The 16,938-nt window shown below is 36.4% G+C and overlaps 1 protein-coding gene across 5 annotated transcripts in view; it reads left to right on the top strand.

Annotated features, from left to right (window-relative positions):
- IPCEF1 (interaction protein for cytohesin exchange factors 1) overlaps positions 1 to 16,938 on the top strand; it is a 153,273-nt gene that overhangs the window by 92,121 nt on the left and 44,214 nt on the right. For all 5 annotated transcript variants that reach the window (XM_032485221.1, XM_032485223.1, XM_032485222.1 and 2 more), the window contains 2 exons: positions 13,700 to 13,773; positions 15,750 to 15,821. In XM_032485221.1, the coding sequence (XP_032341112.1) occupies positions 13,700 to 13,773; positions 15,750 to 15,821 (146 nt within the window). The remainder of the gene's footprint in view (positions 1 to 13,699; positions 13,774 to 15,749; positions 15,822 to 16,938) is intronic.

The following is a 16,938-nucleotide window of genomic DNA, read 5'->3' as shown; positions in this document are numbered from 1 at the left end:
TCAGCACAGCAGTTCCTGTCCTGGAGGAAGAGTTCAGGTAATCCATGATTTAGTGATGAGGGCTGCGTGCACATTTCCCAAGCAGTAGAATGAGAAGTGGCCCATGGGATGAGCTGAACTTTTGGTTAGATTTGAGGATTTTTCTGAGAAGTCATTATTGGAAGATTTATCATCCCTCTGGAGCAAGCTCTTTTAAAAGCCAAGGACCCAGCTGCTTCTACACACAGGCTAGCTGATAAACTCATCTGTCATCTTGCTGCTGTGTTTAGTCTTCCACTTATAAAATATGTTTTAAGAACATTTCAAAAAGAAGCTATGTAGTGGAAATTTCAAACAAAATATTTAATATTTTTTAAAGGACTCATAATTTAGAAGAACATGTTTGAAATAGTGTCTTCAAAAAGGACACAAGGAAGTGACATGCTGTAGTCAAAGATGTCCCTGGGTTCTGAATTGGGAGGACAGGTCCTACTCTGATGCTGAAGCCACTTAACAGCTTAAAGCAAGCACCCACCCTCTCTGGACCCTTCCTCCTTATCTGTTAAACAGTAATGTGAATAACTGGCTATTCCCTGTGGAAGAGATGGTGCTATTGAACAGCGTGGTAAATAACCACTGAAATTTTCCTATTTTGAATCTTATGAAACTTACTATGGCAAATGCATTTTCATCCTTTACTGACAAATAATGATTTCCTGAGTAGTGTCTTAAATTTCTTAAAAGTATTTTTTTAAAATTGTGGTGAACTGCACATCACATGAAATCTCCCATTTTAACCATTTTTCAGGGTACAGTTCAGTGGCATTAAGTACATTCATGTTATTGTGCAACCATCTCCAGGACTCTTTCCATCTTACAAAATTGAAATGCTGTATTCATTAAACAATAACTCCCATTTCTTCTCTCCTCCGTCCCTGGCAACTACCATTGTACTTTCTGTCTTTATGAGTCTGCCTGTTCTAGGTACCCCATATAATTGGAATCATACAGTGTTTGTCCTTTTGTGACTGGCTTATTTCACTCAGCATAATGTCTTCAAGCTTCATTGCATCAAGTTGCAGCATGTGTTAGAATTTCCTTCCTTCTTTAGGCTGGATGATATTCCATTGTATGTGTCTACCGTATTTTGTTTATCCATTCATACCTGTTGAGGGCCACTTGGGTTGTATCCAACTTTGGGATACTGTGAATAATGTTACTGCGAATATGGGTGTACAGATGTCTTTCTGAGACCCTGCTTTCAATTCGTTTGGTTATATACCCAGAGGTGGAATTCCCGGATCACCTGACAATTCTATTTTTAATTCTTTGAGGAAATGCCATGCTGCTTTTTATGGTGGCCATTTTACATTCCCACCAGTGGTGCACAAGGCTTCCCTTTTCTCCACATCCTCACCAACACTTGTTATTTTCTGTTTTTCTGTTTGTTTTTCTCTGGATAGTAACTGTACTAATGGGTGTGAGGTAGTGTCTCGTTGTGGTTTTGATTTGCATTTCTCTTGAGCATCTTTTCGTGTTCCTTTGGCCATTTGTATATCTTCTATGGAAAAACGTCTTTTCCCATTTGGGGTTGTTTTGTTGTGGCTGAATAGTACCTTAATGGCACTCATGAAACTCATGAAAACAGTTTGAAGAGATTGAATATTTCTGAAGTATTGCAGGACTTAATATACATTGTGTGAAGGCACAATTATATGTGATTTTGAAAGAACTAAACTTATTTAGTTATTTCTCCTAAATTTCTAATATTGAAGCAAATGTTGCAGATTTCAAATTTTCTGAAGTGCTGCTCCTTTATTTATTCTTCCCCACGCCTGCTGTAACTGTGGATGGTAGATGAAATTTATTGGGAAGCAAGAGGTGTAATTTATTCTGTAATAGTAAGATTTAATAAGATTCCTTTCTATTCATTTAAAACTTTTCTTCCTTTTTAGTGCTTTCTTCCTTTCTTTTTCTGACCATGTTGCTGAAGAGACCAACTCTAAGTAGGTGAAACTGATAGCATCTTTGGGGTTTTAAGGCTTCTGAAGGACTGAGGGGAGATGACGCTGGACAGGGACAGATCACAAATGGCCTTGTGTGCTCTGTGGTGAAGGTTTTATATTATAGAGAACAATAACATAGGATTCTTTTACACTAATGTTTCCATCTTGCTTTTGATAATTGTTTTTGAAAATGATACTTCAGAAGGTAATGACTATCTTTGTATGTCAGAATACTAGAAAGTTCACTAGTAACTTACTTTCATTTACGATTTGATTTCACGGGGAGAGAATGGAAGAATGCAAGTAAGAATGGCTGGCTAGCAGAGCTGATTTACAAATCATAGAGTAAGATGCTAGTCACTTCTTGGTCACCACTTAAATATGACTTAATATGACAATGAGGTGGCCATATCCTTGGGTGATTTTTAAAAGGAAGTAATGAAGAGGGACTATGGCGCTGAGCAGATGTGCTGCTCATGAGCAGGAACCCTGAGTGATAATCTTTTCTGGGAGAGGAGTAGCATCTTGGTTTTGAGTTCCCAGAAGCAGACCCTGAGAAGAGAATTTGGGTGCAAGTGGTATCTTTGGGAAGTGATACTGGAAATACTTGAAAAGGGAGTGAGGAAGTGAGAAAGGGTGGAAAGTTAGCTGATAAAGCTCCCCGGAGCAAGCAAGTTATACCTGTGGGTCAGTGAAGCCTAATTCTTCTGGGGGACCCTGAGAGCTGTGAGCACATGCACCTCAGGGTTTTCCTCCCAAGGGCCATGGGAGCTGGGATATTTATACACCAAGTCCCGTTGGTCATTGGTTGAGGACCTGTCCTGGGGGAAGTGATTCCCGAGCACCTCTACACAAGTGGAGAAGTGGAATCCGGCAGCCTGAGGAGCCCTCCCGCAAAGAGATGCATGTGCTGGGGGGGGGGGGACTTCGGGCCAGTGTGACCCTGGGATCGGGATGAGGGGCTGTTGTGGCTGGGTCACCAGCCCCATCAGCTCCAAGTGGTCTGCCACCTTCAGAGCCTTTCCTTCCCCCCTTACAGAGTCTCAGCCCCCTCACAACCACCGTAATGATCACAGTCAGCACCTTCAGTTCACTTTTATAGTTATTGTCAGGATTCTGTGGGTTCTGTGGGAAATTGGGCCTTTCTGTTTATTAATCAAAAACGTTTACCAAATGTTTTCTATGTAGAAAATCTATTTCTAAACAGCTGTAAGAAGAAAGTCTCTTTGGATTAAAGTCTCATTATATGCATAATGTAGTGTTAGATAAACCCAAATGCAATAACGTTTTAATAAAAGCATACCCCAGATAATGTATGAAAGATATAGTGAGCTTGCTAGCATTATTGTTCTCCAAAGAATGTAAAACAGTTCTTGACAGTGACAATCTGATGAAGAGGAGATGGGGGAGCTGAGACACAGAAGAACTATTTAGGGGGCTCAGCTGACAGTGGACAGAGTGAAAAACTTTTTTCTTCACTTTTGTCTTTCTGGGTCGTTCCTTCTCTTTTATTTTCCTTCCATTCCTTCCCCAAATTCTTATCATTAGCAATGCAATATTTAATTTTGTATGGCTCTGAATACTTTGCTCTGTTTAGTTTTACAGTATTAGCACAAATCTATGTTGGCCTTGAAACACTGGTTAGATCCTCTGCATGGATGCTGATGGGAGAGGTTAAGTGCTCTGCTTAAAACTGCACAGTAAGTGGCTTGCTTTGAGATATTCTGATTCCAAATCCAGGGCCATCCGTCAACTGCAGATTCTTTTCTATTTTAGCTCCTGGTTGAGATGGAAGAAATTCTTTTTTAGAATTATTTACCCTACTTCTGGGTTCTGGTCTGAGTTTTGTCACTTTAATAACACCGCGTAACTTTCCTATTTTATAATGCCTATCTAGGTTAAAAAGGGATCAGTTTCGTAAATTCTGGCACTTGGATGTGATGAATTTCCTTCTAAAGGCAAAGATAAGCTAGATGGCAGGTGCTTACCACTCAACACATGTTAGGTATTAGATGTTACTCAAGATTATGACGTTTCTTAAAAGGATTTCAGCCATTCTCACTGCCCAGTGGCATTAGATATCTAAAAACAAAACAAAACAAAAAAAAACATTTTTCCTTCTTCCCTTGCTGTGCGTGTCATAGCCCAGTGCTAATAAACTCAGCTCTTGGCCTGCAGGCCCAGGTGATCGTTGCAGAATAGAGATTGCCTTGGTATATAATCTTCATATTTTGTTTTCTGAAAGGAAGAGGGAGTTGAATTTCTTATCAGAACAAAGTGCATCATGTATTCTGTCATATGGAGAGAACGAAGGAAGCTTTAGATTTCATGCAATTTTTTTGAGGGGAAGAAAAACTACTAAGACTGTCTAAAAATAATAACAAGGTCACTGGTAAACATTCTTAGACTAAGGTTCCTTTGAGTAATTATCATTTGTGTAGGGTTATGTCATCATGTTTATGTGCAGTTAGGTTCCTTTGTTTCTAGGTGCTTTTCATTTTGGACCTGCTTTTTAAAATTTTAACTATAAATCATTCACCCCATTCCAAAGTCAAAACTGTATGACAAGTTGCAACCAGGTAAGTCTTGCTTTCCATCCCTGTTTCTCTACCTTCTTTTCTCCCTTCTTCTATGTTGTTTTTGTTTTATTTTTCTACTGTTTCTTTTTACAGATATATGCAAGTAAGCATACAGAGGCATACCCCATCTCTCTTGCACAAAATTAGCATACTGTGTCTATTGTACTGTACCTTACTTTTCCTCTTGCTTTGCCCTGGAGATTACTCTATTTGTATACTCTATATATATATATATCATAGTGTGTCATAGTTACTCATTGTATGTGGATGCATGGTTTATTCAACTGTCCCCCAATAATAGACATTTAGATTTTTTCCAGTCTTTTGATAATGTTATAATGCGTATGCCATTCAGCATTTTTTATATTTAATACAGATCCAAGAAGTGGGATTTCTGGGTCAAAAGGCAAATGGATTTTTGTTAGTTACTGCTCAGTTTCCTTCCACTGGGTTCCATTTCGTATAAACACCCAGAGTGTGTGAGAATGACTGTTTCTCTGTAGAACTAGAACTTTAAAAGTTGATTTCATCTTTTCTTTCATCTCAGTTTATTTTTATCTTGTATTTTAGAGGATATAATTCAGATTTCTCTAGTGCTACAAGTCTATGTACCAATAGAATTTATTTATTTATTGTTTACTTTTAAATAAAGTATATTTAACTTATAGTATTATATTAGTTTCAGGTGTACAGCTTAGTAATTTGATGTTGTTAAAGATTAGACTCCATATAAAGTTGTTACAAAATATTGGCCGTGTTCCCTGTGCTGTACATTATGTCCCTGTAACTTATCTGTTTTATACCCAGTAGTTTGTACCTCTTAATCTCCTTCACTCATTTTGCCCTTCCCTCACCCCTCTCCCTACTGGTAACCACCAGTCTGTTCTCTGTATCTGTGAGTCTGTTTTTGCCTTGCTATGTTTATTCATTTGTTTTACTTTTTAGGTTCCACATATAAGTGAAAACATACAGTATTTGTCTTTCACTGTCTGATTTTATTCGTTAAGCATACTGCCCTTCAGGTCCATCTGTATTGTTACAAATGACAAAATGTCATTCTTTTTTATGGCTGAGTAGTATTCAATTTTGTGTCTGTACTTGTGTGTGTGTGTGTGTGTGTATATATATATACATATATATATATATGTATACATATCATGTCTTTCTTATCCATTCACTTGTTAATGGATAAGAAAGCAGAGGTATCAATACTCATATCAGACAAAGTAGACTTTAAAACAAAATATATAGCAAAGAGGATATAATATTTGTAAACATATATACACCTAATACAGGAGCACCTAAATATATAAAGCAAATATTAACAGACAAAAAGGGAGAAATTGACAATAATACAATAATACAAGGGGACTTTAACAGCCCACTTACATCAGTGTACAGATCATCCAGACAGAAACTCGGTAATAAAATAGTTACCTTAAATGATACATTATATCAGATAGATTTAATAGATATCTACAGAACATTCCATCCAAAATCAGCAGAATACACATTCTTTTCATGTGCATGTGGAACTTTCTCCCGGATAGATCACATGCTAAGTGACAAAACATGTCTCAATAAATTTGAGATCATTGAAATTATATCAAACGTTTTTCTGACCCCAATGGTATGAGGCTAGAAATCAATTATAGGAAGAAAAACGGAAAAACCACAAACATATGGAGACCAAACAACATGCTGCTAGAAAACCAGTGAGTTAACAAAGAAATCAAAGAGGAAATCAGAAAATACTTTGAGACAAATGAAAAAAGAAACACAGCTTTTTAAAACTTATGGGATATAGCAAAATCAGGTCTAAGAGAGATGTATTTAATGATATAGGCCTGCCTTAAGAAATAAGAAAAATCTCGGATAAACAACTTAACATTCTGTCTAAAGGAATTTGAAAAAGGAGAACAAAGCCCAAAGTCAGCAGAAGGAAAGAAATAATAATAAAAATAAGCAAAAATAGAGACTAAAACAATAGAAAATATCAATGAAACTAACAGCTTTTTTTTTAAAGATATTGATAAGAATGATAAACTTTTAGTTAGACTCATTAAGAAAAAAAGAGGGCTCAAATAAGCAAAATTTTAAATGAAAGAGGAGAAGTAACAACCAGCATCACAGAAATACAATCATAAGTGAATACTGCAAACAGTTATATGCCAACAAATTGGACAACCTAGAAGAAGTGATTAATTCCTAGAAATATACAATCTTCTAAGACTAAATCAGGAAGAATCCGAAAGTCTGAACAGACCGATTCCTAGTGTTGAAATTGGATGAGTAATAAAAAAATTCCCAACAAACAGAAGTCCAGGACTGGATGGCTTCACAGGGGAATTCTGGCAAACATTTAAAGAGTTCATCCTTCTCAGTAGATTCCAAAAAACTGAAGAGGAGGGAATACTTCCTAACTCATTCTATGAGGCCAGCATTAACCTGACACCAAGACCAGACAAAGACACTACAATAAAAGAAAAGAATAGGCCATTAGAATTTAGTGACAACTGTTCCAAAGTGACAGAGCAGCTCTGCTTAGAGTTTAGACTTTGCCTGTTTCCAGCATGCTGAGGGTTTCAGAGCAGAAATGAGCAAACCATGAATTTATATGGAGAAATGGAGTTTCGCAGCTTCTCCTGATTTTGATATTCATTGGGTTACTTCACTTAAATTTATTTAAAGTAATTCCAAGAATGTTAAATCCACATTCATACACAAACACAAAAGCATGTTACAAAGAAATCTATATTTTGTTTTTGAAGCTACTCTTTTCCTCGAATTTAACATTCTCTTCATTAAAGACCTATAGTTTAACAACAGGATTTTTGGGGAAATGGTACGATGAAAATACATATAGATTCCAAGGTGCTTCTTGATTTCAGAATTATTGAAGTATGAAAAATCAGGCTTCTTAGAATCAAGGAAATAGGGTGCTAGTGAGAATAGAGACATAATTATACTTTTTTAAAAACTGTGTAATACATAATAATTTACTATATTCTGCTTCATTTATTTCTGGTTTGATCTTCTTTGACCTACTTAGCCTCTGGAAAATCACTCATATTTTTCTCGGTCTGCCTTCTACTTTCCTGACATATGTTGATCCTTAAGAAGTAGTTTTGTCTATTTTGCAAGGTTTTGTAGCATAAAAAATCCAAACTTTATTGATGGCAATGAACACATATTTTTACATTTAAATATTAAAATTTGATATCCTATTTTAATTTTAAAAAATATGTCTGAAGTGTGGCAAATTCTATGTAAAATATTTTTGGCTTGGTGATACATATTTAATATTTAATTATATTTTATTTATATATATATATTTAATGTTAACTGACATATTTCAAAAGCAGATCATCATAAATTCTGAGTCTTGATGAAAATAACTAAGACAGATATATAAAATATTTTTGACTCTCAAATTCCTGTGGTCCAAAATTGAAGCAAGAAAGAAATATTAACCCAATTTTGTGTCTAAAGTTTAAACAAATCATTGAGTCATCAGTGGATCATCAGAGACCTCATATTTTACCTTCTTTCAAGTCTTACTGTTAGCCAAACAGGAGGGATTTCATTCACAATTATTTACTCCCCAAACTTTTCCTGCATCTTATGTTTTTAACAATAGCTTTATTAAAATATATTTTACATAACATAAAATTACCCTATTCAAATTTACAGTTTAATAATTTTTGGTAAATTTACTGAGTGATGGGCCATCATAATAAATCAGCTTTAGATCATTTTCATCATATCAACAAAATTATTTATGCCTGTTTACAGTCAATCTCTATTCCTATCCCCAACTCCAGGCAGCCACTATTCTACTTTCTGTCTCCACTGATTTGCCCTTTGTCTACATTTCATATAAAGGAATCACACAGCATTACATGGTTTCTTCTGTCTGGTTTTCACTTGGCATTAAGTTTTCAAGATTCTTCCATGTTTCAGCACATGTCAGATGTTCTCTAAACAATATTCCATTGTATGAATATACCACACTATTTATTTGCCAATTGATGGATATTTAGATTGTCTCCAGTTTTTGGCTATTATGAGTAATGCTGCTATAAATATTTGCTTGCAAATCTTTGCGTGGGCATCTGCTTTCATTTCTCTTGGGTAGATACCGAGGAATGGAACTGCTAGGTTGTATGGTAATTGTATGTTTATATTTTAAAAAACTGCCAGTCTGTTTTGCAAAGTGGCTTCTGCATCTCATTTTAGCACTTTCTTTATTGTCAGAGGAAAAAGACCATGTTCCTGCTATCATTCATTCATTCATTCATAAAACTCACTTATTTCACATGTGTTGAACACCTGCCTTCTCCCAAGAATTAAGATATAACCATAAATGACAAAATTACTTCCATCAAGATGCTCATTGTTGGAGAAACAGGAGTAACTAGATGACTAAATACAGTAAGAGAAGATGTAAGCAAAGCCCACCACTAGTCCGGGGGCACAAAGAGGAAGGCATCTATTCAGGCTCAGAGGAGCAGGGAAAAGTTTTGGAGAAGGTCACACCTAAGTTGCTTCGTGGAGACATATCTAGGGGAGTGAGGGAGGAGGGGCATTATAAGCCTAGTTGCAGAAGGCATCCTATCTTGCTTACAGTCAGAACTTTTACCCTGATCAACTTTACTTTTCTCCATAGCGGTGATTGCCTACAGGGCGCTACATAATTTATGTGTTCATATATTGAGCTGTTGTCTGTTTTCTCCTTGAGAGTAGAGATGTCTGTTATGTCCATTGATACAGCACAAATATCTGCATGGTACCTGGCACAAAGAAGGTACTCAATAAATATTTGTTGAATAAATGAATGTATAAAACTGATAGTTTTGATAAAAATGTATGTCTAATGGTGCCTAATACACCAACTACAGATGAAACTCCACTGAGATGAACAAAATCAGAGTTGCTGGGAAAAGTGGGTGGACGGATGCATGAGGAAGAACACTTTGAAGATTGTAGGACATCATATCACAAAGTGAAATGCACTGCTTTGCTTCAGAATTTAAGACTAGATTTGGTAAGACAAGTTTGCACAATGGCCAAAGGTTGGTTTGATACTTATGGCAAGAGAACAAGATTTTTATTACATTAGAATCCAGAGAGAAAATTGCAGGTACCAGTACAGAAATTTCAAGTAACTTTTCAAGAATTTAGGAATTACTAAAGAGGAAGGATGCCATTCAAAAAAGTTATTTTAGTTAATATAATAAGGAACAAGGGATCTGAGGGGGTGGGAGGAGGGAAAGAAGGAGAAAGAGGAGAAAACTGTCATTTCCTCAGAGTTTTCCCACTGTGATTGTCATTTTTGAGGCATTTTTTGAAAGTCAAATAAGCAATTTTTGACATAGTTATCTGTGATTTTGAATACAGCTTGAAGGTCTTAAGTACAATTTAAAAAAATGCCTTTGTTCATAAAGGAAAGATTTACTGGGGAAACACTAAGTTGTCATTTACTCAAATTTATTTAGGCTCTTATTTGAAGGAATCTCAACCATTTCAGTTCCTTAGGAAAGGAATCCACTCAAATGAAGATTTGCAATTTATCTCATGTATTTCCGTATTTATTTATTTTTGATTGATTTTTGTATTGTTACCATTCAAGATGGGCTTCTTATACTGAAAGTAAATTGTCTAGAGGCTAATAATGCTTTAAGTTGGGTGTCAATTCTAATTCATATCATGGAAGCATTGTTTTTTTCCCGTGTTTTAATTTTTTTTATTTAGTTTTGGTTGGGTAAGGGGTGGAGACACTGAAGGAGATGAAATTATATAATTAAACAAGGCTTGATCACTATATACTCTGCTAAGGCACTTAGACTTTATCCAGGAGCAGCTGGGAACCATGCAGAATATTAATGAGAGAAGTTCATGGAGTGAAGATTTGCTGTGATTGTGATTTGGACACTAAATTGGAGGAAAGGACAGATTTACAGAGAGAGATAATAATTTAGAAGACTTTTGCAGTAATTCATTTGAAAGTTAATGGTGATCTGAAGGAGGTGGTAGATGATGGATATGCTGAAGAGCTCTTGACAGATGCAGCAATGATGTTCCTTGCACAGATGGTTCCTAGTGGTTCCTTGCACAGGTGCTGAGAAGGAGATTGAAGAGTTGAAGATGTCTTCCATATTTCCCTTTTTTTTGACAACTGAGTAGAAAGTGATATCACTCACTGAAGAAATGAGAAAGGAGGAGCAGGCATATCATGGAGGAAGATGATGAGTTTGGTCTTGGATTTGTCACTCTTGGGAAGAGCCTAAGTCAGTTTGTGCTACCATAGTAAAATACCATAGTCTGGCTGGCTTAAACAACGAATATTTGTTCCTCATAGTTCTGGAGGCTGGGAAATCGAAGATCGAGTTCTGGCAGACTCCATGTCTGACGAGGAGCTTCTTTCTGGTTGACAGACAGCTGCTTTTTACCCCATGTCCTTGGATGGAGGACGAGCAGGGAGTGAGAGGGAAACCACTGGTCTCTTTCTCTACTTACAAGGGCACTAATCTCATCATAGGGCCTTCATCCTTGTGACTTCATCTAAACCTAGTTACCTCCCAAAGGCCTCACCTTCAAATACCATCACATTGGGGTTTAAAGCTTCAACATGGGAATTTGGGGGTTGGGGGACACAAATATTGGGTCCACAACACAGAGCCCATGGAATAGCCATTGAATACCAACACTAGGTGGTTGGATCTTGGGACAGGAGCACCAGGATTGAAATGAGTTTGAGATATAGGTTTTGGACCTTTGTGTACAATGGTTATACATGCAGCTGTGGGAGTGTGTGTGTGATCCCCTACAGAGAGTATTGGAATAAGAAGAGAGTAGGTCTGTGGTTAGAAATCTGGGGAATAGTGACATTTAAGAAATAGGGGGGAGAAGAAGATCCTCTGAAAGAAAGCAAAAAGTAGTTAGAGGAGAAGAGGGGCAGCTGGAAAGTGTTGTCAGAAAGGCAAGATATGAGGCATTTCAAGGGAGAGGAGGTGGGTTGTAGTGTCAGTTCCTTGAGTTCAATTAAGTGAGGGCTAAGAAGCGTAGATGGGATTCAGCAACATGAAAATCAGTGATGTTCATGGTAACTACCCCTTCTGTGGAATAGTGGGCATAGAAATGAATGAGGGGAGGAAGTAGAAAGAAATGGTGAATATAAATTGTTTCATCCTTTCTAAAATAATTACAGGAATTTACATGAACATACCTTAGCCTAACATAGGTTTTTTTTTTTTAATTGAGGTGAAATTCACATAAGATTATCCATTTTTTAAGTGAGCAATTCAGTGGTATTTAGTACACTCACAATGTTGTGCAACCACCTTATCTGTCTAGTTCCAAAACACTTTCATCACACCCAAAGGCAAACCCATACCCACTAATCTGTGTTCTGTCTCTATGGATATACCTGAATGATTTCATATAAATGAAATCATACAATATGTGATGTTTTGTGTCTAGCTTATTTCACTTTGCATAATGTTCTTCAGGTTCATCCACATCATAGAGTGTATCAACACTTCATTTGTTTTTATGGCTGAGTAATATTCCATTGTATGGATATACCACTGTTTGTTTATCTGTTCCTCTGTTGATGGGCATTTGAACTATTTCCACCTTTCAGCTATTGTGAATAATGCTGCTGTGAACACCCATGTACCTATATTTATTTGAGTACCTGTTTTCATTCCTTTTGGATATCTATCTAAGAGTGGAATTGCTGGAGCTAATCTAGTTTTTCAAAACTATGCTTTTGTATAGTGTAAACTGAGAATCCACAAGAAGCATTACATATTATAGAAAAAGTTGACTTACCCAGTCTCTGTTCTTCAAGTACTTGACATGCTCTTTAAGTTAGGATGGTGAAACCACAATCCAGTAATTAAGCAGCCCATCAGAAAATAGATGAGTTAAATGAAAAAATAGGTAATTTCTAAGGAAGGAAGTGCTCTTTAGAATTGAGTTTGGAGTCTTCTAAAAAGAAAGCACTTCAAGTGAAGAGTTTAAGTTGACTCATGTAGGACAAGCCTAGGGTTGGATGTTGCACAGTTTAGTTATTTTGAAGAAAGAGTACAAGGTGCACTCTAGTTGGCAATCAGGGGAAGAAACACAGAGTGCAGAAGTGAACTAAAAGCGCCCATGGCACTAATTTAATAGCTAGTGGAATTTCAAAATTAAGATTGTATTTTCAAAATCAATTTTTACTCATCCCCCAATAACCACTGACTCATTTAGGTTTAATCTTGTGAATTGTATTTCTTCACTCAGAGACACTGGTGTAGATGGAAAATTTCAGTTCTATCTGTGACAAACGATCTCCTTATGGTTCAGTTAAATTTTATCCATAAACTAGAGGTTAAGAAATTTTTAGAGAAGTTGAACAATGATTACGTTTTCTATAAAATTTTTGGTGTTTTAAAGTGGCATTCATGCTATGTCCTTAAAGGTGTCATTTTCTTCTGCAATCTTTCCTTTGTAGAAAGAACTCATAGGGATCGATTATAGAACTGAGATTTTCCAAGACATGGCTCTATGATTTAATTCCCAAAGAACTGCCTAAAGACTTTGGAGAGGAAATAATGTTTGTTGAGTATCTGTTAAGTGTTTTATTTATCTGAGCTCAGTTAAGTCTTATAACAACCAGTAAGTGGTAGATCCATGATATGAACCTCGATTTGCTAACTCCAAAGCCAGGCCACTGTTCATACAATAGCAGGCTAATTAGGTTCCATCTCACATGCTTGTGGCTTGCTAGAGAAGCAGGATGAGAAAGGTGCCTATGGGCTCAGCAGGAAGCAGAGCTCTGATAGGTTGGCTCTCATGTTTTCTAGGAAGACAAGAAGGGGATGGGCAGGCCCTACTGGTGCATACACTGGCTGTCCCTAAGCTGTGTCATGCTACTTCTCAGGGGAAGATTCTGGATGATTAATCAGAAGAATATTAATTTCTCTTATAAAATGTATATCTGGGATAAAGTCTGATGCTGATTCAGAGAGGTACCTTTGACCCTCCTTCATTTCATTTACACTATCTTTATTCAACATATATGGTCTCGATAAATAAACTGCTGGGGTTGACATGTTTATTCATATTTGTGGTATGTGTTTGTTTCAGGCAGAGAAAGCTGATGGATTTGTCAACCTCCCTGATTTCACTGTAGAGAAAGCATCTGAATGCAAGAAAAAGCAGTAAGTTGTCTATCATTTTCCACAAAACTCTGGGCCAGGATAATGTCCCTTTATAATGCTTCTCAAGTGATGTGGTGATTTGGAAGTTAATGATGAATTCTCAGATGCCTGAGAATTTTGACTTTATGTGTTGGTACCCCAAACAGTAACAGAAGCTTTTAACCTCTTGTTTTATGGAATTTCATTTGGTGGAGCAGATGGATTTTAAAACCCCACCGAGCCCTGGCAGGGCATGCCATTAATGACAGTGTCTGTGATCCAGTGAAAAACAAGCTGCCTTCCAGGACTGGCAGGGTGATCAGATGTCCAGGTTTTGTCCTTGTAGAGAGAATGACTAATCAAATAGAATTCACCAGGGCTGCAGATATGATGCAAGACCAGTTTCTTATTTTTAGTTCACGGAATTGTCAGTTGCACCCTTGAAATTGAATTCTCTGGAATATCTTAGACTTGGGGATTACAGCCTGATATGATTTAAGCCCAAAAGGTATGAGCGCCAACAGGAGTCAAAAGAGTCACCAGCCCGTGGCCCTTGACCAGGTACCCAGACTCCCAGTCAAGTGCTCTTCCCACGATGGTGTCCAGCTGCGTTTTGCACAGGTGTCCTCTTCCTCTCTTACTTATTCTTTACTTTGCTTTTGACATCTTTTTCTGTTTTAGGGGCAATTCCCTATTGACCTATGTTCCTAGTAGCAGCAATTGTTTAGTTTTTTTCTAAAGAAAATGAATCAACTGGCGTTAGTTTTAAGTCTCTGCCATTCTGCTGTAGTTACGCATAGCCAGTGACACATGAGGCTGTGCTGATTTTTGTGGTTTTGAGCGAACTGGTAATTTACAAAATATTCTGGCCCGTACTGCAAGACTTCCTATCTAAATGGTAAAGGGGAAATACTTTGTTATAGTCAATGTTTTATACTTTTCTTTTAAACTAAAAATCTGCCTTAGATTTTTCCTTTACTAATAGAAGTTGGCTTGGATAAGGTTTTTGATGTGTCATCACGGTATAGGCGTTTTTAAAAACCTTTTTTTATTTCTTATTAAACAATTTTTTATTGAACTGTAGTTGATTTACATTAGTTTCAGATGTACAGTGAAGTGATTCAGTTATACATATATATAATGTATATATTTTCAGATTCTTTTCCATTACAGCTCATTACAAAAAATTGAATATAGTTCCCTCTGCTATACAGTAGGTCCTTGTTGTTTATATATTTTATATATAGTAGTGTGTGCCTGTTAATCCCCACCCCCTAATTTATCCCTCTCTACCCTTTCTCCTAGAAGTTTTATACTTAGTTATTTTTGTGTAAATACAATTATTGTATATACATAATTTGAATACTTTGCTTGAAGGAATTGATCAGAGTATTTTGAAGTGACACATCTATCACTTTAAATTTTAATTTGTCATCTTCTTATAGCAAAACAGTTAGCAAACGAAAATAAAAGATTATACCCATATGTTTCAAATTGAAAAATTTTTTATGTTGCAAATATCTTCTCTAAGTCTGTGGCCTGCCAATTTATTTTTTTTCTAGTTTTATTTTTTATTGAAGTGTAGTTGATTTAGAATGTTAGTTTCAGGTGTACAGCAAAGTGATTCAATCATACATATACAGACATATATATTTTTTCTTTTCAGCTTCTTTTCCATTATATGTTATTACAAGAAATTGAATATAGTTTTCTGTGCTATATAGTAGGTCCTTGTTGTTTACCTATTAGGTAGAAACTATTGATCAGCCAAGACTCAGTCCTGTTCTGGATGTCCTGACATGATAAATTAACCCTCTGCTCTCTGTATGAAATAGAAATTAGACAACAGGTATTTAATGTAATTGATTTTTTTCGGGTACATTAACAAAGAGAACAGAAGAACTTACCATGCTTATATTTGACTGTTTTACTTTCAAAACCACTGTCGACTGCACTAATTTCTAATTTTCATGTGTCTATGCTTTTCCTCTTTCAAGTGCTTTCAAGATCAGCCATCCACAGATCAAGACCTTTTATTTCGCAGCTGAGAATGTACAGGAAATGAATCTGTAAGTAAAGAAAAATCACTTAACTCCTATCTTTATGGGCATAGATGGACTTTGATCAGGTGTTCAAATTATAACCATGTGTTCATATCAATTGTTGTTTAATTGATTTCTGCTGCTTTAAGGATTACTCTCCTTAGCAGTTATAAAGTCTTCATGCTTTTTTTTTCTCTAGTATTTGGAAGCATTTTGGAGAACTACACATATGAAAGTGGCTATTTTAGGAAGAAGCAATAAGATTCTTCTAAAGGAACCACTAAGTTAAGAAAGGAATAGACAGACGACATGATAAGAAAATGTTAAGATGAGAATCAGCATCACAGGGAAAAAGGCTTGAAAGAATTATGTAACTAATCTCACAGCTTTCAAAATTCTATATGAAAAATATCTCTACAGCACTTCCCATGTGCTGTGTGATTATCATGATGATCCACGTGTCTATCACCTCTCCATGTTCTATCCCAAACATTTTGCAAAACATCTTTGTTTAGAGCACATCTAAGATACCCCTAACTCCATTTCCTGTTTGCTCTGTTTAAATAAGGGAAATATATGGGAAGAGTATTACCTGCATTTCCTGTAACATCCCCTGCTGGCTTAGATCACAGTGTGGTTGTGATGGTTATTACTTGAGTGAGGCTATATATAGATTTGATATATTTGAGGTGCTTGAGGCGTCGGAAAGCATTCTGTTTAAGTCCTAGTCTCAGGATTCTCAGTGTCTCTTATTACTTTCACATAATTAATTCAAAGTATGTGTATGGAATACCTCCTTTGTGCTCCCTTTTAGCAGATCCTGGGCAGCAGAAATGCAGGCTACAGACATAATCCCTCCATTCGTAGGGCTTATAGTTTATATTTTTACATCTATTTATATGTTTATGTCTGTTTATCCATCTATTTATTTATACACAATGATTTTCTTATCTATCTGCTTTATGTGATTTCTCTTTGCCCTTTTCCTCTAGAAGCATAAAGAAAAAATAGTTGCTTTTCACCAGACATGCATGGGCAGGAGCCTGTGTGCTAGCACGCATGTGCAAACGCGCGCACGCGCGCGCACACACACACACACACACACACACAGAGCTCTGTACACCGTACCCTGAGGGAAGCCTCT

The sequence above is a fragment of the Camelus ferus genome, chromosome 8 (genome assembly GCF_009834535.1).
Source record: "Camelus ferus isolate YT-003-E chromosome 8, BCGSAC_Cfer_1.0, whole genome shotgun sequence".
Lineage (NCBI taxonomy): Eukaryota > Metazoa > Chordata > Mammalia > Artiodactyla > Camelidae > Camelus > Camelus ferus.
Note: the sequence above shows the minus strand (reverse complement) of the source record. Positions and strands in the feature narration are given on the sequence as shown.